Genomic DNA, 26583 nt, shown 5'->3' with positions numbered 1-26583 from the left:
GAGGGAGTTGGCAAGTATTGCTGGCCTCCCTCCTCGGATCTCCCCTAGGCTAAGATGAGTTTTCTTGGCTGTGGGTGATTCATTATTAGAGCAAGGTTGGCAGGACCCTCTTCCCCCTTTCCCCCTCTTTCCTTAGTGATGGCCTAGCCATTGCATCCCTGTCCGTCATTCTACATCTGTACCTAGCATAGGTTAGGATGTGGGGTTGACTCAGTCCCTTGCCGGCCGGCAGTGCGCGCCGGCCTGCAAGGGTCTTCTGCTTTGAGTGCTGCCCGGACCTCCCTTGGTCTCTCATCCATGTTTGTCTGTAGAGCCAGATGGCATTGGTTAGGAAGCCTGAAGATATATTCTCCCCTTCCTTTTGTGCACTCTTTCGGGTTGCCGGGCTATGAGGCAGTACAGTCTCTTATCCCGGCATCCATTCTGTTTTTCCTCTAGTGTTTGTACCCTAGGAGGCTGCCGGCCTAAGTGGCCGGCAGCCGGGCAGTCGGAGTTCTCTGGTTCTTTTGCTGTCGGCCGGCATTGGTTGTATACCTTTGCCGGCCGGCTATAATATCACACCATTGTTCTGCCGGCCGCTACGATTAGTGGCCGGCAGCCGGGTGTTGTTGTTGTTTAGCTGCCGGCCGGCTATAGAAACACACCGAGGTTCTGCCGGCCGCTACGTTTGGCGGCCGGCAGCCGGGTGCTATCTTGTGTAGTTGCCGGCCGGCACACGCATTTGAGCCAGCGTTCTTCCACCTTATAGTCTATAAGTAGTATACTTTGGAACTAGTTAAGGTGTGTGCCGGCCGGCACATTACCTTCTATACTGTAGCCAGTATTTTTCAGTATAGTATATACTGTAGGGAGAAAACTATAGTATAGTATATATTACAACACTAAGTTTTTCTAACACTTTTGTGTTGTCTTGCATAGCCCTTTGGTGTAACCATACAGATAAAGAAAGTGAGTTCTTTCTTGTCTACTATCCAGCATTTTAAAATCACTTATTTGGGTGTGAGCCACACCTGTTTCCTCTGGAAATTATTTCTTGGTCGCTCTAGAATAGATTAACCATACGATTTTATTATCTGGAAGGTTGCAGAAATTGACTGTGCGGGAAATACAAGTGTGTGTCTCTCCTTTCTAGTTTAGTTATTCTAAGCTATGTATATCCAGTGATACGTAGTTCACTTGATACTGTACTCATGGAATTTTCTTCTCTTTACAGGAGGACCATCCGAAGTGTGGAAGCGTTTTCTGCAACGTCCGCAGCAAGAACTTCTGCGGACTTGACTTGTGTAGGAGGCACGCAGCATGCGCAGTCTCCAAAGGTGATCTCCGGTATTGGGACCCGCAGGTATGTACCGTGTGCACAAACCTGATTACTGAGGCTTTTGATTCCCCTAAGACGGCGGAGTCAAGGGACGCAGCAAGGGAGAAGCTTCGTATCTGGGTAAGGGGGTTTCAGAAGAACACTTCTGGCCCCTATCTTCCAAGTGAGAAGATGAGGGCTTACCTTTTCCCCAAGGCGTCAGCTGAGGCAGTGATTCCCTAGCCTCAAGCGGAGATAGCGTTGGTTCAGATCCCGGTGGATGCTGAAGTCGCGGACGCCCTGCAGGACATCCAATTGGACGATAGGATGTCGGAGGTGTCCGAGTGTTTGGAAAAAGACCTTCTGGCAGAAGACCAGGAAGAAGAGCAGGCTCCAGACAATGAAGAGGAAGAGTTCGACGAGGTGTCGGCTACTCCGGTTCAGGCCCCTGAACCTATTCCCTCAACATCGTCCTCTCTCCCAGATGAGCTGGGAAAGACCCTTTCCTCCATCGTTGGAATGATCCAACAGATGCAGAGGGAAAATAATGAGAAGGCTGCTGCAATGAAGCTGGAGATGCGGAGACTTGCAGCATCACGTGGGCCCCAGAAGAAGCTCAGCGTGAAAGACCTTCCCTTGTGCTCAGATGCTAACCCTTGGAAGTATGCTGAGCACATGCCTACGACGACGGGAAAAATCGTCATTTTGGAGAAGTTGGGCTCAGTCCCCCTTGAGGAGGTGGAATTCTGGCCCAGCAAGGAGTCGTATCCGGACTGTTATGTCCGTCTAAGGAAGGAACCAGCCTCAAAGGAAGAAACGGAGCCGAAGGAGGTCATAGTTTTGGACCACGCTAAGGCTCAAGCTGTACTGTCAAGCTCGATGAAAGAGAGGGGCTTCACAAACTCAAAGGTACCTGCTTTGAGTAAGAAGCACCCTTCCTTTGTGTCCTCTCATTCTAGAGCCTTCCCCTTTATGCAAAAAGGGTTTACGGCTGTGCTGAAAGCAATCGAGGCAGGTAAGCCATGCCCCTCTTTGGAGGAGTGTAAACCTCTGTCTTTGGCCCTACCCATGGACCACAAGGACTGGAAGGACGTCCATCTTACCTTCTCAGTCGGGAAGTTGGAGGCTGATATTGCCGGACGTCAGTTCAGTGAGACCCTCCCTAAGCTGTCTGACTTTCTTTTGTGCAGGGAGCTTGAGACAAAAGAAAGACTTGCTGCCTCAATGTCTCATCAAACAACTCTGGAGACAATGGCAAGTGACCCCAAGGTCCATGAAATGTTTATGGTAGTGGCTAAGACACACCTAGCCACAGTGACGAAGGACCTTTATAGCTTCGTCAAAGCTAGGAGGGCTTGTAGGGAGTTCGTGTTCGCCTCGGCTGCGGTGAGGCACGAGCCAAGGAAGCTAATCTCCTCCAGCATTTGGGGCAAAGACCTCTTCCCCAGTGAAGCGGTCAAGGAGGTTGTAGATAAGGCCGCCACGGAGAATAGAAACCTTCTCCAGAAGTGGGGCCTATCTCTCAAGAGAAAGTCTTCCCCGGATGAGGGTCCCCAACCAAAGAGGAAGACTAAGAAGACTAGGCTACCCTCTCGGGCAGCCAAGCCATTCAGACAGCAGCAGCAACAACTTCCTGTGCCTACAGTGCCCCAGATGGTGGCACAAACCCCGACCACGTACCAGTGGGTACCCCAAGCCGTGTCTACGCAGTCTCCGGCATTTAACCCAGCGTTCGAAGGGCAGTCAACTACCTTTCGAGCGAAGCCTAGAGGAGCAGCCAGAGGTTCGTCTAGACGCCCCTCAAGGGGGAGGGGATTCAGGGGAGGTCGCGGTCAAGGAGGCAAGACCTCAGGGCAACAGCAGCCAAAGTGAGATGATACTGGTAGGAGGGAGACTTCAGAATTTTCGGGATCGGTGGACCTTCGATCCCTGGGCCCACAGCCTACTCAAGAATGGACTGGGTTGGAGCTGGTACAGCACTCCACCCCCGTGCCCTCGATTTTTCCAACACTCCACCCCCGTTCTGGAGGAGTACATTCAAGAACTGTTGGAGAAAAGAGTAATCCGAAGGGTAAAGTCCATCAAATTCCAAGGGAGGCTGTTTTGTGTTCCCAAGAAGGACTCAGAAAAACTCAGAGTCATTCTGGACTTGTCGCCACTCAACAAGTTCATAGTGAACTGAAAGTTCAAGATGCTAACACTGCAACACGTAAGGACCTTACTGCCCAAGAGGGCATATACCGTTTCCATAGATTTGTCAGACGCCTATTGGCACGTTCCAATCAATCGCCAACTCTCCCCCTACCTAGGGTTCAAGCTACATCGAAGACTACGCCTTCAGAGCCATGCCATTCGGGCTAAACATAGCCCCAAGGATCTTCACGAAGCTTGCGAGCGTAGCTCTCAAACAATTACGCCTAAAGGGAATCCAGGTGGTAGCTTACCTGGACGACTGGCTGGTGTGGGCAGCATCCAAGACAGAATGTTTGCAAGCTTCCCTACAGGTGATCCAGTTCCTAGAGCATCTAGGCTTCAAGATCAACAGAAAAAAGTCCCGACTTTCTCCATCTCAAAAGTTCCAGTGGTTGGGAATCCACTGGGACCTAGTGTCACACCAACTCTCCATCCCGGCGAAGAAGAGGAAGGAGATAGCTGGTTCCGTCAAGAGAGTTTTGGATTCCGAAAGAATATCAAGACGCGAACAGGAGAGAGTCCTGGGTTCTCTCCAGTTTGCCTCAGTAACAGATCCGGTGCTAAGAGCACAGCTAAAGGATGCAACCGGAGTTTGGAGAAGTTATGCATCAAACGCGCGAAGAGATCTGATAAGACCAGTACCGCTTCGTCTACATACGCTTCTCGGGCCTTGGTCCCAAGTCAGGCAACTAAAGAAGTGGGTGCTTCTTCAGCCACCTCCCCCCTCGTTGACTATTCACACAGACGCCTCGAAGGAGGGGTGGGGAGGTCATTCTCATCGGAAGAAGGCCCAAGGAACTTGGTCCAATCTATTCAAGACATTTCAAATAAACTTTCTGGAAGCTATGGCAGTACTCCTTACCTTGAAGAAAGTCTCCCCTCGTCGCTCGATCCACATAAGGTTGGTACTGGACAGCGAGGTGATTGTGAGATGCTTGAATCGACAAGGATCGAGGTCACCACCACTCAACCAGGTGATGTTGGCCATCTTTCGACTGGCGGAAAAGAAGAAGTGGTACCTGTCGGCAGTTCACCTTCAAGGAGTCCACAATGTGACAGCGGACGCTCTATCCAGGTTCACACCGATAGAGTCGGAATGGTCCCTAGACGCAGGATCATTCTCCTTCATCTTGAGTCAAGTCCCAGAACTGCAGATAGACCTCTTTGCGACAAAAGACAACAAGAAGTTACCCCTTTACGTGTCCCCGTACGAGGATCCCTTGGCGGAAGCAGTGGACGCGATGTCCCTCGACTGGAACAGATGGTCCAGGATTTACCTGTTCCCTCCTCACAACCTTCTATTGAGGGTCCTCAACAAACTGAGATCTTTCAAGGGAGTAGCGGCAATAGTGGCTCACAAGTGGCTGAACAGCGTGTGGTTCCCTCTGGCATTGGAACTACGGCTGAAGTGTCTACCGTTACCAGATTCAGTTCTGACCCAGCGAGTTCAGAAGTCGACTGTCTGCGCTTCATCACAGAAAACCCGGAACCTGCAGCTCATGATTTTCTCTCCCTAGTGGTGAGAAAACGTTTCGGGATTTCGAAAGACAGTATAGACTTCCTAGAGGAATATAAGTGCAAATCCACTAGAAGGCAATATGAGTCATCATGGAGAAAATGGGTGGCCTTTGTCAAGGCGAAGAATCCGCAAAAGATCTCGACGGACTTCTGCTTATCTTTCTTCATCCACCTCCAAGGTCAAGGGTTAGCAGCCAACACAATATCAACGTGTAAATCTGCTTTGACAAGACCCATTTTATATGCCTTCCAGGTCGACCTCTCTAACGATATTTTTAATAAAATTCCGAAAGCCTGTGCTAGGCTCAGACCATCAGCACCTCCAAAGCCCATTTCATGGTCTCTAGATAAAGTTTTTCATTTCGCTTCGCTGTTGAACAATGAGGAGTGTGCTTTAAAGGATTTGACCCAAAAAGTTATTTTCCTGTTTGCACTCGCGTCGGGGGCCAGGGTTAGTGAAATTGTAGCCCTCTCGAGAGAGGAAGGTCGTGTTCAGTTCTTGGATGGGGGAGAACTGAACCTGTTTCCGGATCCTACGTTTCTCGCCAAGAACGAGTTACCCACCAACAGGTGGGGTCCCTGGAGAATCTGCCCTCTGAAAGAAGATGCATCTCTATGTCCAGTGGAATGCCTAAAGGTCTATCTTCGTAGAACTTCAGACTTCAGGGGTGGTCAACTATTCAGGGGAGAAACATCAGGCTCAAATTTATCGCTGAAACAACTTAGGGCGAAAATCACCTATTTTATTCGCAGAGCGGATCCAGACAGTACACCCGCAGGTCACGATCCGAGGAAAGTTGCCTCATCCTTAAATTTCTTCAATAGTATGGATTTCGAACATCTTCACTCATACACTGGCTGGAAGTCTTCCAGAGTTTTCTTTCGTCACTATGCGAAGCAAGTGGAGCAACTAAAGAGGTCTGTGGTAGCAGTGGGTAGTGTCGTTAAACCTGCTGTTTAACTCTGCGCGGAACAGTGGATTTAATTGGGACGATTAATTCCGCGGTGAGTGTGTAGTTCCGAACTGTTCTACAAACTAAGTGTTAGGGCACTAGGGTGCCCACATTGACTGTTCCATATTCAAAGGTGAACCTTGCATAAGTGCAGACATGTGTGCCAAGCGTTTCCAACGCTAATGTAACTGATTAGTAATACAGACTTTTATGATTTTGATACCTCGGTATGTTAAAAGTGGCGCTAATGTTTTCTTTCAGATAAACAAGTTTTCTGTTTACTATCATGCTTATGCTTATTTATTGGTTATCCTCCTCTTATATATGTATAATTGTTGTTTAACCTGTTTTATTTTATTGATTGTCAATAAACTAGTTCTTGTGAACCTTGCGTCTCCTTCGCCTGTGTCATTTTACTTGAATTGATTTAGCATTACGTTTACTATGTATATTTATCTGGGATAATTCTAATAGATTGTTCCTTTATGCAAGCATTTTTGCATTGGTTTATGCTTTCCCCTAGCGGGAGGACTTCATGCCCTAAGGGGACGGTGGCGGATATGCAAGTTTTCCTCCTACCCGGATATAAACCTTTGTCCAATCCAGTAATGAACGGGGAACTGGTCGATATTTCATATTGACTCAGTGGTTCTTTACAAACTATGCTTTACATGATATAGGGTGAGACCACTATATTGGCTTGTCTGTTATTCATACATAGGTATACAGTGAACCCTCGTTTATCGCGGTAGATAGGTTCCAGTCGCGGCCGCGATAGGTGAAAATCCGCGAAGTAGTGACACCATATTTACCTATTTATTCAACATGTATATTCAGACTTTTAAAACCTTCCCTTGTACGTAGTACTGTTAACAAACTACCCTTTAATGTACAGAACACTTAATGCATGTACTACAGTACCCTAAACTAAAACAGGCACAAATATTAAAGGTGATTTTATATCATGCATTTCCTAAACATGCTAAAAAGCACGATAAAAAATGGCAACCAATGTTTTGTTTACATTTATCTCTGATCATAATGTAGAAACAAACTGGAGGTAGAGCTTTGCTTATTACCCAGACATATTTCCCATACTTTTCCCTTAGAACTACATCACATCTTCCTACTTTAGATATATATATATATATATATATATATATATATATATATATATATATATATATATATGTGTGTGTGTGTGTGTGTGTGTATATATATATATATATATTTATATGTATACACATATACATACCTACTGTACATATATACATAAATACATGCATACATATATATATATATATATATATATATATATATATATATATATATATATATATATTACTGTATATATATGGGTTATGGAAAAAATCCGCGAAGTGGTGAATCCGCGATGGTCGAACCGCGAAGTAGCGAGGGTTCACTGTATGTACTCTTCGAGACTTTTCCAGAGTATAGTATGACTCTTCCCTGTAGAGGGCAGGAAGCACTAACATGGTCTATGGTTAGATGAAAAGATGTATGACGGTAACATCTTAGGTCTCTAGGTCTAGTTGGCCGGGAAATACCTTCGGGGAGTACGGCACATTTTGAGAATCCACAGATACAGTAATGCTCTGGTATACTTCCATCAGGACGACATGGCTTGAGCCCAAAAAACGGATTTTGAGCGAAGCGAAATATCTATTTTTGGGTGAGATGGCCATGTCGTCCTGATGGACCCGCCCTTCCCTTTTCTTCTAAAAAGGGCTGTAGGTCCCCTCCCTACATACAGTATCTGTAGCACCTCGTGTATCGCTACAAGGAATACAGATGGCGCTGTGAGCAGCGCAATGCACGCTTACGAAATGGGAGAGGAGAGATACCTTGCGAGCGGCTCTCCTTTCTTTCTCGTTTTTCGTTTTCTTGCCAATTGACCCCTTCGAAGTGTTAACTCTGTTCGGGGTGCAGATTGCTATGTGGCGTGTCAAGAATACGTCCTCTGATATTTCGCGATATCCCTGGTTCTTTTATTAGGGATATTCGCTCCAGGAGTTAGAATTCTGGGTACCTTAAGGTAAATTCTTTGGGAATATCGCCGTAGTTATATATACCCAAGGAAGCTACCCTTTAGGAACTTCCATCAGGACGACATGGCCATGTCACCCAAAAATAGATTTTTTGCTTCGCTCAAAATCCGTTTTTTGTATACAGTAGGGGCCCCGGCGGTGACAACTATGGCTATGGTTCCTACCGAAGTTAGACTAGCCTAACTCGTATATGTATACGTTAGTAAAGTAATTCCCCATGTTTAACCTCGCCCTATCGTTCCTTATTAATTCGGATGGGGACATACATCCCCTAGAATTTATGGATAAGGTTCGATTTATATTCTCTTTTAGAGAAAAGAGGCTAAACCCCTCCCTGAGCCGCCCCCATTACAGGCGGCAATCGCCGGTTCTCCCCATCTCCGCCGAGTACTCCGGCCTTGGGGTTAGACGGCAATTCAGACGCAATTCATCTTGGAACAAGTCCCGGAACTGCAGATCGACCTCTTCGCGACGAGCGACAACAAGAAACTACCTCGGTATGTAGCCCCATACAAGGACCCTCTGGCGGAGGCGACGGACGCCATGTCCCTCGACTGGAACGAATAGACCAGGATTTACCTGTTCCCTCCAACCAATCTCCTACTGAAGGTCCTCAAGCTGAAATCCTTCAAGGGAACAGCAGCTCTAGTAGCCCCAAGTGGCCCAAGAGCAACTGGTTCCCTCTGGTAATGGAACTGAAGCCGAGGCTGGTCCCTCTACCGAACCCTGCTCTATCTCAACTGGTTCAGAAGTCAACTGTCTTTGCTTCATCACAGAGAATCCAAAACCTCCATCTCATGATTTTCTCACCTTAGCGGTTAAAAAAAGATTTGGGATCTCAAAAGGCAGTATAGACTTCCTAGAAGAATACAAGTCAAAGTCAACTAGAAGACAATACGAATCGTCTTGGAAAAAGTGGGTTGCTTTTGTCTAAGCAAAAAACCCGAAGGAAGTCTCAATAGACTTCTGCCTGTCCTTCTTCATCCACCATCCACCTTCATGAACAAGGCCTAGCTGCCAACACGATAACTACGGGTAAGTCAGCATTGACTAGACCTCTTCTATACGCCTTCCAAGTGGACCTGACAAACAAAATCTTTAACAAGATCCCAAAAGCATGCGCTAGACTTAGACCTGCAGCACCTCCGAAGCCCATTTCATGGTCCTTGGACAAGGTCCTACACTATGCCTCGACCTTGAACAATGAAAATTGTTCTCTTAAGGATCTTACCCAAAAAGTTATTTTCCTGTTCGCTATAGCATCAGGGGCTAGAGTTAGTGAAATAATATCCCTATCAAGAGATGAGGGCCACATTCAGTTCACAGATGTGGGAGAACTGAATCTCTTTCCTGATCCTACCTTTCTCGCCAAGAATGAGCTACCCACTAAGAGATGGGGTCCCTGGAGAACTGCCCTCTGAAGGAAGATGTCTGTGTCCAGTAGAATGTCTAAAGGTCTATCTTCGAAGAACTTCAGATTTCAGGGGAAGACAGCTCTTCAAACGAGAATCCTCGGGCACTTGTGCCGTGTGTACATCGTACACAGTGTTGATAGTATCCAACATTTACTGAAATTATATTGATAAATTTTCCAAATTTATCAATTTTTATAGTGGCATTAACGTTGTTGGGTTTTAACTCAGCCGCTTGTTGACGCTCCCTTACGGGTGTGTATGCGGTCTTTTGCCATCGCTTTCTCGGGATCTCTTTGTTTTGTAATTTTTTTTTTTATTAGTTCCTTATACTAATTGTAGTCTTATTTTTGTGGTATGGACATGTACTTCAATGTTTTGGCATGATTTTATCTTTTATTTAGGCTATTTGGGCAGTGTTGGTTAGCAGCTGTGTCTTATTTCACCACAGCAAATAGCACAATAAAGATAGCCTGAGTTCTTTACTTAATTTCCTAAGTAAACCTTATATTACCGGAATAAATGAAACAAATACTGTAGTCCTGATTGATACTTATATTTATTCCTACAATATACAAACCTTGAAACTTTTTCTTACTGCACATCCCTGCAGGGGGCAGGAAGCCCTAACATTTTTCCATGATTAGTGGTAATGACGTATAACGGTATCGTCATATTTCTCAATGGTCTGTATGACCATATAAAAATTGTCCCAAGGTTAAGGCACTTATACAAATCCACAGATACAGTACTTTCTAGTAATTCTCTGGTAAACTTCCATCAGGACAACATGGCTCGAGCCCAAAAAACGGATTTTGAAGCAAAGCGAAAAATTTATTTTTGGGTGAGATGGCCATGTCGTCCTGATGGACCCGCCGTCCTTTTCTATAGAAAAGGTTTAGGCAAGATCCCTCCCAAAACTACTATATCTGTAGCACCATGCTCAATGCTACAAGGAATGAGCGCCATCTTGGATCCTCGTAATAGTACGGAGGAAGGGTAACCTTGATAACAGCTCCCCTTCAGTTTCGCCACTCTTCCCCCTCGAAACGAAAACGCTATTCGGGGTGAAGATTGCCATGTGTCGTATCAAGATATACGTCCCCTGATATTATGCGATATCCTTAAGAGAAATCTTAAAGATATTCGCGCCAGGAGTTAGAATTCTGGAGACCTAAAGGTCAATTCTCTGCGAATATCACTGTAGCCAAATATCCCTTAGAAAGCTACCAATAGGAACCTTCCATCAGGACGACAAGGCCATCTCACCCAATAATAGATTTTTCGCTTCGCTTCAAAATCCATTTTATGCACACAGTTAGGCAGTGTTGCTACCTTGCATTTTTAGTCTAATGGCTACCTTCCAGCTTCGCCTAAAGATAATCCACGAAACATGGGTTTGTTAGTATGGGAACAGATCTTTCATATATAAACTATAAACAGAGACATATGTCAGCCTGTTCAACATAAAAACATTAGCTGTAGATTTTAACCTTTGAAGTTACTACCGATTCAACTACCCAATTAGGGAGATTATTCCACAACTTGATCATAGCTGGAATAAAACTTCTAGAATACTGTGTGGTATTGAGCCTCATGATGAAGAAGGCCTGACTATTAGAATTAACTGCATGAATAGTATTACGAACAGGATGGAAATATCCCAGAAGATCTAAATGTAAAGGATGGTCAGAATTATTCAAAATCTCATGCAACATGCATAACGAACTAATTGAACAACTGTGTCAGAGGTTAATATCTATATCAGGTATAAGAAATTTAATAGTCTGTAAGTTCCTGTTCAACATATTAAGATGGGAATTAGCTGTTGAAGACCAGACAAGAACAATACATTACTCAAAACAAGGTAGAACGAAAGATACTACTGCAAGAGTGTTATTTAGTCCTTTGACTGGCCAGATAATACTTCAAAATCCGTCTCTTTGGTTAAAGCTCAATTTTCCTTTGCATACAAATACACCTTTCCACATACTCATCTGTCCTCATACATCTGACAACACTGAGATTACTAAACAATTCTTCTTCTTCAAGGGGTCGACTTCTGTAATGTAATTTTTCAGGGGCTACTTTACTCTTGGTAAAGTTACAAGAGACTCTTTAACTATGGTAAACAGCTCTTCTAGAAGAACACACCAAAATCAAACCATTGATCTCTAGTCTTGGGTAGTGCTACAGCCTCTATAGCATGTTCTTCCACTTGCTTGAGAGTACACTCCAGCACACTATTCTATCCAACTTTTCTTCCTCTTTTTTTCAAGTTTTTGCAGTTTATATAATAAGATTTTATTTTAATGTTGTTACTGTTCTTAAAATATTTTATTTTGATTGTTCTGTTCATTACTTCTCATATAGTTTATTTACTTCCTTTTTTCCTTTCCTCACTGGGCTAATTTTTCCTGCTGGAGCCATTGGGCTTATTGCATCCTGCTTTTCTAACTTGGGTTGTAGCTTAGCAAGTAATAATAATAATAATAATAATAATAATAATAATAATAATAATAATAAAATTATTTTAGAATAGACTGATCACCAAGACTCAGTAAGGCTTTTTTTATTTTTATTTTTTTTTATTTTTTCAATTGAATAAGAGACAGACCTAATGTGTTTCTCTAAAGTAAATTTGTTACCAAGAATCACATCTAAACATTTTTTAGTCATAAAGAGTTAAAACATCAATGCCGAGACCCAGGTGTTGAGGAGCAACTATTCTGGACCTACTTAAAATACTTCGAGTTTTGTTTGGTTTCAACTTCATGCCCAATAATTTGCGTCAATGCACTAATTTTAGCTATATCTATTAAGAGATTCAGCAACTCCAGATCTACATTTAGGAGATGAAATCGATGCAAAGAGAGTAGCATTATTGCCTATGCAACAAGCTTGTGTTCTAGGCCAAACCATATGTCATGTATTTATAGTATGAAAAGTAATGGGCCAAGAACACTACCCTGAGGAACACCAGATATCATATTCCTACACTCATTATGGTGCCCATCATCAACAGCTCTTTGCAACCTATTACTTAGAAATTCAGTTATGATGGCAAAGAAAAGACCCACCCACTCCCAACTGTTTGAGTTTGAAAACAAGGGCCTCATGATTAATGCGGTCAAAGGCAGCACTAAAATCAAGGCCATTCATATGAAATTCATAACCTTAATCGAGAGATTTCTGTACAGGATTGGAGATTGTAAGAAGGGTATCAAATGTTCCAAAGTCTTTATGAATGCCAAATTGCAAACTAGGGAACAGATGATTGCATTCTGCAAACCTATTTAGACATTTTGCCAAAAGACGTTTAAAAACTTTTAGAAAATACAGTATGGATGTTATGGAACTTGAGGTGTAATCGTTTGAACTTGAGCTACCACAAAGACATTTACATAATGGAGTAACATTACCGAGTCTCCAATAAGTGCTAAAAGCTTCTCTTCTTGCTAACTTTGTGTAAAATAACAGATAACTATGGAGCTAAGAAATCTGCAGTCTTTATAAGAAAAACAGGAAAAATGCCATTAGTGTGTTATTTCCCAACAACATTGTGGTTCATTGTCTGTGTAAACAGTCAGCAGGGTCTTGACACTGATAACATCTAAAGTTTGACTGCCACTGAAACTTATTTCATTACATATAGATACCGGTATTTACATCATTATACAATATATTTTCATTTAAAACACCTTATGAGCTTACCTGTCGAGTTATGGAGTTTCTATGCACTTTATGATGCACTAGTCAAGAATTTGTAGGATCAAGGTAGTCTTGTGTGGCAGAATTTTGACACTTTCTCAGATTTTCAATGACTATGTCTTGAAGCTGTCTGGGAGCATTGTCAACAACCAGTAGTGCCTTGAAGAGCAGCCATTCCTTCTCGAGGTATGCTTCCAATTCAAGAGCTATGCGTTCATTGAACCATTGCTTGAAGAGAATAGCAGTGACCTAGGTCTTGGCATTGTACCCAGGAAATGGGAAGTTTACCTTTATTTTTATTCTTCAAGGTGCTCAAGCTCTTATAGCACTAAACAACTAATGACTTTTGTTAAAACCAAGATTAGCCCATCCTTCCATCCTTGAACCTGGGCGACTGTTTAGCGCTTTTCTGAATGCATGGCCTTCTAGTCCTTTTTTGCTTCAGAAAAAAAGGAATTAAAAAAAGTCTTGCCACAGTTAAAAGCCTTTTTGGAAAGTATTTGCCTTTTTTAGTCATTTATGAAAATTTTACTTTATATCCTTTTAATATTTTTTGTGAGCAGATTCTCTAGATACTTATTTTAAATATACTCCATAAACATGCTGGTCCATTCCCTACTTACTGAAAAGAGTTGTATTTCTTTGCCAACTGGTAAACTTATTGTTCTAGAGAAATCCTTGTGTAAACTCAAGGCGTTTTGTTTCAACATGTGGGAATCAAATGGTATCCTTCTCTTTATCATATCCTCTCTTCATAAGTTTAATGCCTTCTCTGTCTTCACTAAAACCTTATGTACATTTGCACTGACTTTAGCTAAAGAAAGGGCTGTAGCAATTATTGGTCATATCTACTTCCTTCCCTTAAAACTCTCCTGAACCGGAGACTCATTCTTCCCAGCTTACGTCAACATAAGTTTTTTTTTTATTCTCTAATAAATCAAGATTTCTGCCTTTTCTACCAGGGACAACCATTTTAGCCAATGCTCGGTGCACTTAAAATTATTTTAGTTTACATGGTCATGTGGTTAATTTCCTTTGTCTGTATGAATAACGCTATCACACACACTATAGAGTCTGCACCAAAAACAGAGTTACATAGGGCAAATCACAGGTATCTCAATATTTGGGACACACACAAGAGACAGCATGTGCATCCTTTTCAACAGTGGTGAGAAGGCTGGAGGTTGGATGTATTGGCATGCGATTTAAAAATTTTACCCAGTGTTTTTAATTTAGCTGCAACAGTTAAGTTAATATTAAGCATGTATTTTTTAGTATGGTATCAATAGTTCAACAATATATAATTAAATCCTTGGTTAAGGAGGTTTATCTGTTAAACACTTTCCTACCTACACACAACCTTGTGGGCTCAAAAGTAAAGTGACTTGATTGTAAACACTTACTAGTGTAAGTATATCCTCCATGTAGCGAGAAGAAAAACAAGAAATACAGTAGTCAAAATCAAGGAAAGATTATTGGTTTCCCTTTTTTCTCATCATTCATACATAATTTATAAAGCATATGAATATTGGATGAGTATTGAAGTTCAGTAACAAATTAATTTATGATCATTTGTTTTTTCTTTAATAAGTAAGTATAATTTATGACCTATTTTGTAGCATATGTATGGCATCACTTCAATATAATCAGCAATTGAAAATAAATGTGCCCCAAAGTTTAGTGTTTCTAGGAAAGATTCTGATTCTGCACTGCTCTGCCACTGAGGTCACAGGCCATAACAAGTAAATTGTTTATGAAATATATCTGCCCTCTTATTTTACTGGAAGTTTTAGCAAAAAAGTAGCCTGAAAAACATTGAATTATTCAGCTTTACATCTGTGACTGATATAGGCTATACATTGGGTACTGTGGCATCTCTAATTCTGTTTAAGATATTTTTTCATGTTAGTTTACTTTCACCAAAAATGCTAAATGTCACCTTACTTTTCCAGCTTACTGAAGGACCTTGGGCATTCCAGTGAGGCTTATCACGCATTCCTAGGATAACACTGCTGAACGTAATTAATGTTTCCTCAGAAAACATTTCATAATCTCAGGAAGTTCCAATAAATCATTGAAAATTAATATACCGTATATATATATATATATATATATATATATATATATATATATATATATATATATATATATATATATAATATATATATATATATGTGTCTTACTTTTACATATTTTGTTATCCTTAAGAATGCAATTTTATCAGTCCATGTGCTGTTTAAATACTTTAAAGTGGTAAAATCTGCATTTATAACAAATATTTTTGAAAACATATTTTATCTAGATTATATTCATCAGCAAATGATGATTGACCCTAGGATTCTTTTTTCAAAAGATATTCTTACTAGGTTTTATTAACAAAGACAATTACAGGTATTGATACCTGGCAATACTTTTCTGTAACATGGCTTCTAATTTTATTTGAATAGAATAATTATCAACTTAATTTTTTGATAATACTATGACCCTCCTCATCCTTCTGCCAATAAATTGATACATAAATGGGTAACAATGAAAAAAAAATAGATAAATTATTTCGAAGCAAAATAACAGTAATAGAAGTTTTTAACCAGTCAGATGTTGTCTGCCTTACCATGGTCTGACTAATATTTTCAAAATGAGAGTTTTAAAATTAGGCCAAAATAAAGGAATTCTAGTCAATTATAGATAAATATTTGTGATTAGCAAGTGTAAGATGAATAGGTAATCACTATATAAAAACATACAACATGTTAAACACATCCTTAGTTTATGAATCTTTGTCATTTTAGAGAATTGTTGCTTACTCAAACAGTGAATTCCACACTCAAGTCAGCTACTGTATCATGAAAAATAAACTGCTTAAATACAGTGTTGCTGTAGATAGAAGTATAAATATTTTATATTTAAGCATTCTCTTTTAGAATGCTGAGGCCATAACTGCAGTTTTACTAAAAGTTTTTATAGAAAGATAATTTATTATTGGTTCCTTTGTATAGATCCACACATACACACAAATGCATACTGCACCGATACTACGCTTGCAGATGTACATATATAATTAAGCTAACAATCACATAGTTTGTGCAAATATGTTTGTGTGCAATGTATGCCCACTTGCTATTTATTTATCTATTTATACAGTGTATTAAAGCAACCAACCCACAAGTCGGTGTAAATTGGGTTTAATGGCTTTTATTTGCCTTGTGTAAATTTGAACTTATAATCTTTGATAAGTATAATATAAGAAAATTAGAGAATTCTCTGGTTAGTACAGTGGTAATGTGTTCACCTAGCATTTGCATGGCATCATTTACTGGGGAGGCCACTGCTGTGGTTCGGCACCACAGTGGGGCTGCCCAGCTGATTTTCTGGTGAGCATCTATTCTGATAAAACTGGAACTGAACCTGACACCTTTACCTTTACATTTAAAATGTCTATACAGTACTGTACAGCATTTCCTCAGAGAGGCAAGATATGCCTTTCAAAGAATAAGTTTTATTCTTCAGTCTTATCTGAAGAAATGAAATAGATAGCACCTTCTTTTAGCTTCAGGTAAAATATCTACAATAGTGTGTACTTTTTATTGTATCATTAATAGAATTGTAACCAGCACAGTCAGTCATCCTTTAAGATTCTCCGAGACTTTCCGCCGAAGAATTTTTCCTTAAATGAAAAATAATTGGAGCAAGACAAGGTTCTGGAAGAGACTAAAGTAAAAGTAGTAAGGTATGCAGCTATGGAACAAAGGGACATTACAAATAATGATTTGTGGTGCCTATTATACATAAATTACTCTTATGTACAGAAAAAATAGAAATACAAGATGATAGAGAGTAAATATAGCTGTGGAAAATATATCAGATCAGTATTTGTTTGAAGCAAAAGTTAAAATGGTCATAGGTGTTATAGGAAAGGGGAAATGTGGTTGTGAATGTAGCCTACTTAACACATGAATTAGATAAGGAGTAAGTGAGAAGAGTGATAAGGAAATAATGGGTGAAATGCAAATTAGATTTGGAGGTGAAAGGATTCCATGATAGGGCCATACAGACAGTGTTGAGATGAAGAAACAAAAGATCTAGCAGATAAAATTTATTTCATTTGCAGTGGTAGGAAAGAAGAAAAAAAAACAGGTGGAGGCATAAAAGCTTATGAATAGGGTAGTTAAGTGAAACTGAAAAATATGGGCAGTACAAAATGGAGAGAGTTAGTGATTAAGAAATTTAAGGAGAATTTGAATTTATTGTATAAGAAAGTAATTGCTAAGAGAAAGGTTAAGAAAGAAATGCACCTCAGAATAAATGATGCAAGAAGAGATCCTCTCTGACTTGAATCCAGTGTTACATTGATGGAGTAAATGTTTGAAAGATTTGTTGAACACAATGACAGAAAAGAAGCAAAGCTGGCATTATTAAGACTTGAAAAGTTAGTATAAGGCTTTGAATGCTTGTGAAAGCTATTGTTCAGGATGAAAGAAAGGAGATTAAGAGCTTACAGAAAGGAAAGAAAACAGGAGTTGATTGTATTACAAGTGACCTTTGTTCCGTAACTGGAATACAAACCACGCTATTTAATAGGGGTATTACTTTCGGCGTAGCTGAAATGACGAACCATTAAAATTTAGCGAGGGTTAACTACCCATACCGCTAGTTAGCGGGGGTATGGGAGGGTAGCTTGCTACTGCCACCCCTCCCTCACACACCTGTGATTGAGCTCACTTTGCTTTTGGCTCGGATGGTGAACGGACGTTGCCGCTCTTCATCCTCGCCGTATATTGGCAGCCATTAATGACTTTTTGCTTTTTCATTTCTCTAGTGGTGTTCGTGAAGTTGACTTCTGCGACCATGCGCACCTGCCCTGGACCCTCCGGCTGCCCTTGTGGAACGTTTATGTCGGCGGTGGAGGCAGATCCTCACACCCTTTGTCCTATATGCAGAGGTCAACAGTGTGATAGTGTAAATAAGTGTAATGAGTGTAGGGAGTGGTCTTCCTCCCAGTGGGAGAGGTTTGGGCAACGACGGAAGAAGAAGTCCAAGCAGGATATTTCTCCTTCGAAGGGAGGAAAACCCAAGGCCAGCTTCTACTTGTTCGGCCTCTTACGAGAGACCGTCGAGTAGTAGCATAGATCAAGTTAATGTCGGCCAACCCCGGTTCTCGAGAGATGGTGTTGCTTCCCCTAGCGAAGCGGCCCCACCTCTCCTCCCGGGTGAGGCCTTGTCACTAACCCCTTTGTTGCAGATTTGGTCTTCCTTGGGGCTTACAGGTCCGCCCTCCAAGGAAGCTTTGCTGCAGTTCATCCATATGGGTGCTTCTGTTCAGCAGTCATCTTCACCATCAGAGGTAGATACTCTGGCCCTCGTCGACGTTGTACTGTCAGAGGTGTCACACTTAATGTCATCCAACTCCTCTGCCCCTCTAGATTCTCCAGCGGTTGCTGCCGACTTAGTTTCTCCCATTCCTGAACATCCTTCGAGGGGGAAACTAAGTCCCACGTCTGCCTCTCCTGCGAGTGTTTCTTCCCCTCGGGGGAGTTCACTCATAGAGACTCATCTTCGGAGGACTGCTGCGGCGCACGGTCAGCTTGCTGATCCAACGGCCCCAGAGGGCGCCTTCGTCGGAAAGCTCGCCCTCCACTTCGCCTTAGAGGTCTCCCTTCACCATTGGTGAAGAGGCGCCTATATGGTTCGTCTGCTTCGTCCTCGCAGCCGTCCCCTGCAGAGGAGCCTCCGCTGCAGTCATCCGACCTTCAACCTTAGACCGTCACTGCTCCTGCTACTAGTCCTGTGACTTCGGTCCTGGATCTCTCTGTGGATCATTCGCGATCCCCATCGGTGGATGCTCGCCCTTACAAAAGGGCACATCCCAGTTCCTGCATCCACCCTTCAGACCTGCCGACCTTCCATCACTGTTCCTGTCACCGGTAAAGCCTCTTGAGGCTCTACCAAAGTGCGCAGCTGTGCGCCATCAGCCGGCAGCTCGTCAACCTACAGGACATCAGCGCTCACCACCAGTTTGTCAGACTGCGCGTCAGCGCTCTACAGCGCTTTGGCGCGCCCCTTCACCTGCTCGTCCTCATAGATGGCAGCAACACCATGCGCCTACGCTCTCCTGCGCCCACGTTCCCCTGCGCACCCTGCGCTCACACGCCCAGGGTGCCCTCCTGCTCGCTTGCGCTCTCCTGCACGCCCACTATCTCCTACGCGTCAGCATCTTCTGTGCGCCCATCATCTACACGTTCATGATCCCCTGCGCGCCAGCGCTCTCCTGCACGCCAGCACTCTCCTGCGTGCCAGCGTTCTCCTGCGCGCCAGCGCTCTCCTGCACGCCAATTCTCTCCTGCACGCCAATTTTCTCCTGTGCACCAGCGTGCTCCCGCGCGCCAGTACTCACCTGCGCGTCAATGAGTTCCTACGCGCCAACACTCACCGACGCGCCATCACTCTCCTGCGCACACGCATCATCACACGCCTATGCACCTGCACCCAACGCGCAATCCAGTGCTCATCTGCGCGCCAGCGCTCTCCTGCGCGCCACGCCAGGTCTCTCCCACGTGCACTACCACTCGCCTGCGCGCTAATTTTTACCTGCACACGCACGCCAACTCTCTCCTGCGCGCACGCCAATGTTCTCCCGTGCACGGGCGCAGGAACTACACCCGGCGAGGTCGCCATCGCCTCATTCCCCTCCCCGTAAACACATTCCAGCGCGCCCTGCGGGAGAAGGGAAACAGACACCAGCAGAGGGGTTCAGGATCCCTAAACTGCCTTATAAGGCGGACCCACCTATTTCGGTGACTCCTCGTAGGGAACCTTCGGTACCTTTCCCTTTAGGGGATCTGTCTGTCAGTGCATCAGTCAGTCAGCAGCCTTGGTTTAGTGCCCTAGTCAGAGCTGTAACACAGGCATTCAAGCCTGTTCTGTCCGGCCATTCGTCAGAGCAGCCTATAGCTCTGGACTCACGACACGGAACCATGGCTTCCTCTACCCCTTTGAAGAGGAAAAGAGGAGTTTCCGACGCGGTCACTTCCCCGAGGGTGGAGCCGACTCCATGCAGACCATCAAGGCCAGTCCCTCCAGTATCTCCCTTCCTGTCAGATGAAGAGGGTACTCAACCTCATCCTTCACCAAGGAAATCACATGAGGAGAGGCACTCCTCCATTCCACCTTTGGAGGAAACCTCCCTTCACGCAGAGAGTTCCCCTCAGTCAGAGATCAGGAGGGACACAACACCCAGGCCTTCAATGTTGGAGTCTTACCTCCTTCCTCGGAAAAAGTCCAAAAACTCCAAGACACTGCCAAAGTCCTCCACCAGGACTATAAAAATGGAAAAAGCCAGCCACTCGAGGAATGTCCGCGACTCACCCCAAGAAGAGCTCTTGGGGACAGAAGGAGACTTCGCTGCAAGTCCAACATCAGGAGGAGAGAAATAAGAGTCAGGACATACATTCTGGCAGGTTCTAACTCTAATGAGGGTTCTCAACAGGTTTTCCGACCCAGAGATACCCCCCTTGAGAGGGCAAGGACACTGTCTTAGACCGCGTCTTCGGCACTCAGAAACCCTCAAAGACCAGTGCAGCCCTACCCTAGTTTCAGGGGTTGAAGGGTACCAGGGATAAGATTGCCCAACAGCTCTCCGACTTTGCCTGCTCCAACCTTGCCGGCTCTACGAAGAGCAGAGAAGGTACTTTGAGATCCTGGAGGACCCCAGTTCAGCTCTTCCACTTCACCACTCTCTGTAAGAGCTAACCAGGGGAATCCCTCTTGAGAGACTCTCCAGCTGGCAGGTCTCGTTTTTGGCGGCCGAAGTCCTTAACCAGGAGAAGGTCACAAAAAATGCGATGCAAGCTACTTCGTGGCTGGACATCTGGTTAGGGACCTTGGGAATCCTGGTATGATCCGAGGATTTCTCCAAGGAGCGTACCAGGAAGGCAATGGAAACCTTTCACCTTTCAGGCACTCGCACGATCGAGTTTATTGCCCACCAAGTTTCGAACTTATGGGCAAACAACATCTTGAAGCGTCAAGATGCAGTGTCTGAAAGGTTCCACCAACAGGCCCCCAGCGTTGAGATAAATAGGCTCAGACATTCTTCTCTAGAGTGGGGAATGAAAGTAATGGAGAGACAGAAATTGAATGTGTTTGAGATGAAGTGTCTAAGGAGTATGGCTGGTGTATCTCGAGTAGATAGGGTTAGGAACGAAGTGGTGAGGGAGAGAACGGGTGTAAGAAATGAGTTAGCGGCTAGAGTGGATATGAATGTGTTGAGGTGGTTTGGCCATGTTGAGAGAATGGAAAATGGTTGTCTGCTAAAGAAGGTGATGAATGCAAGAGTTGATGGGAGAAGTACAAGAGGAAGGCCAAGGTTTGGGTGGATGGATGGTGTGAAGAAAGCTTTGGGTGATAGGAGGATATATGTGAGAGAGGCAAGAGAGCGTGCTAGAAATAGAAATGAATGGCAAGTGATTGTGACGCAGTTCCGGTAGGCCCTGCTGCTTCCTCCGGTGCCTTAGATGACCGCGGAGGTAGCAGCAGTAGGGGATTCAGCATTATGAAGCTTCATCTGTGGTGGATAATGTGGGAGGTTGGGCTGTGGCACCCTAGCAGTACCAGCTGAACTCGGTTGAGTCCCTGGTTAGGCTGAAGGAATGTAGAGAGTAGAGGTCCCCTTTTTGTTTTGTTTCATTGTTGATGTCGGCTACCACCCAAAATTGGGGGAAGTGCCTTTGGTATATGTATGTATGTATGTAGAAGTAGCACCGACCAAATTTTCATTTTGAGACACGTACAGCAATGGGTAGAATATAGAAATCCACTTTTGATGGCATTTGTGGACTATGAAAAAGCCTTTGATAGTGTGCACCGGCCAATTTTATGGAGAGTCCTGCATTATTATGGAAATCCTCTTGATTATGTAAGTCTGTTCTTGAGCACAGCAAGTACAAAGTTAATGTAGTTTTATCAAATAAATTTCCAGTGAACAGCAGAGTACTCCAAGGGAATGCGTTGTCATCTATGTTGTTTGTCGTCCTCATGGATTTTGTAATGCATAGAACAGTTGGAGATGGTGGAGAAGGATTGGACTGGATTGGTGATAGGAATTTGGCAAACCTAGAGTATGCTGATTGTGCTGTCCTTGTTAGCAGAACACCAAAGGATTTGCAATGCTTCTTTACCAGAATACATGAAATATCACACGAGGTTGGGCTGAAGATAAACAGAAGAAAGATAGAGATGATGAGAACGGAGTATGCAATGGAAGATGGCTTGGTTAAGTAAAATTTGGAAATCAAATTGCCTGAAATTACATATAAAAATCAGACTATATATCAGTTTAGTGAGATCGGTGTTACTCTATGGACACGAGTCATGGTATGACAATGAAACAATCTCCAATAGATTTAGTAAATTTGAGAACAAAGCCCTCAGAGGGATATTGGGAGTTGAATGGCAGGACAGGATTAGAAATGAAACTATACGAGAGAAGACTTGAGTGCCATATGTGGATGAGATCATGATGAGGGGTATATGGAGATGGTTAGGGCATGCTCTTCGCACTCCCCATGACAGATTAGTTCATCAAACTTTCAGCTGGGCTCCTCAAGGCACTAGAATAGTTGGAAGACCCAGACCTACATGGCTGAGGACTATGAAGTGTTAAGTAGTTGATAATGAATGGAGAAGTATTGAATTAAAAGCTCAAGATAGAGACGACTGGCGAAATCTAACCAAGGCCCTTTGTGTCAATAGGCATAGGAGGAAATGATGGTAGTAGAAAGTTTATAGCAATCAAAAGTTTTTATCATGGAAACTAAATGTGTATTAGTGTGTGTAGGCAGAAGAGTAATGCGAGTTTGGTGTATGTGTGGAAAAAGTAATGAATTGGTATTACAGTATATGTCTCCCTGGCTGTTCAACTTTGTAATGACAAATTGAGGCGAGTAGTCAAAGAAAAGATGGTGAATGCAGGTACAATACAAAATTTTAGGATAAAATTATTTTTAGGCTCGAGCCATGTCGTCCTGATAGAAGTTCTTCATTGGCAGCTTCTGCTTGGGATATTTCTGCGAGTGATATACTGTACCAGAGAAATTTTACCTTTGAGGTATCGACAGAGTTCTAACTCCGGAGCTAATATACCGCGAGATATCAGGTACATAATGGACGTGTCAATAACAAGCCATAGTTATCCTTCCCCAAATAGAGTTAACCTTATCTCAAAGGGATAAGGTATAGTGTAGGATGCATGGGCAAGAGAGCCATTACAACTCCCGATCTCAATGTGCTACAAATAACACTTTTCCTGTTGATCCATTCTTTTTCACAGTCGCTATCTTTGACGGTCGCTTGGAGATTTTCTGCCTGTTTTTCATAGCTTTTTGAGTGATTTGTGGTCATGGATGCTGCAGCTTCTCCCTTTTTGTGTGTTGGAAAATTTTGCGTCTCCACCCCGTTTATCTCTAGATTTGCATGCTTTTATTGTTCTGTGGCCGGCATGCGATCGGCACTATTGCATTATGTTAACAAATCGCTCAGAAATGCTTAGATATTTAGTTGTTATTGTAGGAATGCGTTTTACATTATTCTTTTAGTGTGGTATGATTATGGATATCCGCCCCCTTTTTGGCATTTCTTGTGTATTTTTTATCAGCATTGACTTAGGCAAGCTCCACCCTAGCCTGCAGCCATGACTGGTAAATTTTCACTTGTGCACCCTCCCCTTCTTTCACCTAACCTTACTGGTTTGGCGAGGCTGTCTACCCGCCCATGCTGTTGACTCGTCACAGCGGGGAGCTGCAGTCTTGAAGGTCCCTCTGGAAGTTGGATAGGGTTTTCAGTTGTCCTAGGGTGACCGTTTCATTTTCCACTTAGCCTATACTTTATGTTTGGCGAGGCGGTACAGATCTTGGGAACTTGTTCCCTATGTCTTCTTCTGTTTATCCATTGATACGTATTATCCGTTCTAATGCCAATGGGTAGACCCCTTGTGTCACCTTACCCATTCTTAGTCTTCCCTTTAAGTCTTTGGTAGGCTATGCCAGGTTGCAGACTTGTCCTCTGCTCCCTATCACTGCAGACCCCTTGAGACACTATGCCTGTTCTAATGTCGCCGTTGGGCCTTCCTGTCATGGCGCCTAACCAATTACCGAGTCTCTCATCTCCATCCCTTTTTCCCTTACCCTTATGCCTGTTAGTGTGTCTACTTGTTGTGGAACTGTGTTCCCATCCCTGTCTAGTCCCATGGTGGCTGAAGTACACTTCGTTGCCATCCTTGGACAGGATAACTTGTAGGCTATCTTTCCGGGCCTTAGTTGGGCAAGATTTTCTCCTTCCCTGGACTAAATCTCTCTCTTGCCTTAGATACCCCCTTGGGTGTTTCTCTACCCCTTCCCCTTCATAGTTAGGCCATAACTGATGTACTGGGAACTATGTTCCTCTTGTCTAGTCATCTTACCATAGGCGTAGAGTTGGTACTCCTTGGGCTCCTCCTCTGTTGCCTTGGTAGTTGCCTGTTCTGTGTCTACAGCTTCCCTTCCTGTACTGTCCCATTTGCTGCGGAGTCTTGCGGAAACTCGCCTGACTACTTTACACCGAGATCTCCATGCTTTCTTCCCAACCAGAAGAGAATGTAGAGAACACATCCTAGCCGCAGCGACTATTAGGTATGAGCCTATGAAGCGGATTGTCTAACATCTGGGGGAAAGATCGGCTCAGGAAAATAATAGCCTTACACAGAAGTGAGGCATATCTTCCAAAAAGGAAATTTACCCCTGCAGAAGGGCCTCAACCCAAGGACAAGAAACCTAGAAGACACTTTAAAGGAAGGAAATCCTTTCCTGTCACAACAGCCTCAATTGCCGATATCTCCCAGACTGTGCGCACGGTTCCCCAGCAGACTGTATCGCAGTCTCCAGCCTTCAACCCCTTATATGAGAGTGCCACCACAACATTTCACTCTGCCAGTGCCTAAAAGAAGACCCTTCGCTAATGGGTAAGTAGATTCCAAAAGAATTTTCAAAGGATCGTACTTACCCAACGACTCCCTAAGGTACCTACTGTTCCCCAAGGCTCTACCTAACGCGGTGGTGCCCCAGAAACAGGTCCAGTCTCCCCTCATACAAATGAAGATCGACGTGAACATAGAAAAGGCACTAGAAGGCATAGACATCCCTCAAGAAAGGACGTCAGAAGTGTTCATTGACACTGAGAAGGCCCTACTACAAGTAGGCCCTGAAGACGACGTGGAACATCCACAAGCGAAGGAAGAAGGATCCGTTTCAAAGGCAACTGAAGACCCTCAGTTTGTCGGGACGGCATACCAACCTATGCCGTCAACCTCTTCAATCCCAACTCCATAACCACTGGCACACCCCGTCATGAACGAAGAGATCCTCACTTCGATTCAACGGATAATGGAGTTGTTCCAAAAGGTACAAGAGACGATGAGAGAATCACTCAGACTGCAACAGATACTATTGCAAAAGAGGACGGACTGCCCAGGACCTACCAAGAGCTCTACAAAGAAGCTCCTTAAGGTGCTGAATTTCTCTCACGGCTCCGAAACCAACCCCTGGAGGTATACGGAGCATATGCCCATGATGAATGAGAAACTATTCGTCTCCAAGAAGTTGGGGACCAAACTGATTGAAGATCTTGAGTTCTGGCCTAACTTTTCAGTTTACCAAGAATGCTACATGAGACTGTGGGATGAACATGCAACCCGCGAGGAAACGGTACCCAAAGAAGTCATTGTCTTCGAACATGACAAGACGCAAGCTATCATTCTGAAAACCTTGAAAGGAGCCGGGTACACCAACTCCAAAGTCTCAACACTGAGCAAGAGACATCCCACGTTTCTTGCTCCTTCCTCCATCTCTTTCCCCTGTTCGGAGAAAGCACTAGACTTCGCCGTCAAGGCAGTCGACAAGGGCAATCCTTGCCTAACCCTAGAGGAATGCAAACCATTCTCTCTAGCACTACCTGCCTGCCAGGAGAAGTGAAAGAACGTCGGTCTACCCTTCTCCGTCTCTAAGTTAGATCCAGAGATAGCAGGCCAGCAGTTCAATGAGAACCTTCCGAAGTTGCCAGACCATCTTCTGAGAAGGGAACAGGAAATGAAAGAGAGACTAGCGGCCTCCCTTTCTCATCAGAACTGCCTGGAAATGAGTGCAGGTCTACAGAATGCCCCAGAAAGGATCATTTTCCTGGCTAAGTCCCACATGGGTACCCTTGTGAAAGACTTATATGCTTTCCTCAGAGCGAGGAGAGCCTGCAGAGTCCGATTTGACCTCGGCAACCATAAGACACGAACAAAGGAAACTGATTACCTCGAACATCTGGGGTAAAGACCTTTTTCCCACAGGAACTGGTCCAAGAGATCATAGCCAGAGCAACCATGGAGAACTGCAACCTTCTCCAAAAGTGGGGCATGA

General features: G+C 43.7%; 1 protein-coding gene across 7 annotated transcripts in view; it reads left to right on the top strand.

Moving 5' to 3' along the window:
• The window catches only part of LOC137622964 (cytochrome b5 reductase 4), a 200037-nt gene extending 184778 nt beyond the window's left edge, over positions 1–15259 (top strand). For all 7 annotated transcript variants that reach the window (XM_068353564.1, XM_068353559.1, XM_068353565.1 and 4 more), the window contains one exon: positions 15106–15259. In XM_068353564.1, the coding sequence (XP_068209665.1) occupies positions 15106–15160 (55 nt within the window). In that variant the 3' untranslated portion in view covers positions 15161–15259. The remainder of the gene's footprint in view (positions 1–15105) is intronic.
• The last annotated feature ends 11324 nt before the right edge of the window (positions 15260–26583 follow it).

The sequence above is a fragment of the Palaemon carinicauda genome, chromosome 30, assembly GCF_036898095.1.
Source record: "Palaemon carinicauda isolate YSFRI2023 chromosome 30, ASM3689809v2, whole genome shotgun sequence".
NCBI classification, from domain to species: Eukaryota; Metazoa; Arthropoda; class Malacostraca; order Decapoda; family Palaemonidae; genus Palaemon; species Palaemon carinicauda.
This window is presented reverse-complemented; position numbering and strand designations above follow the sequence as displayed.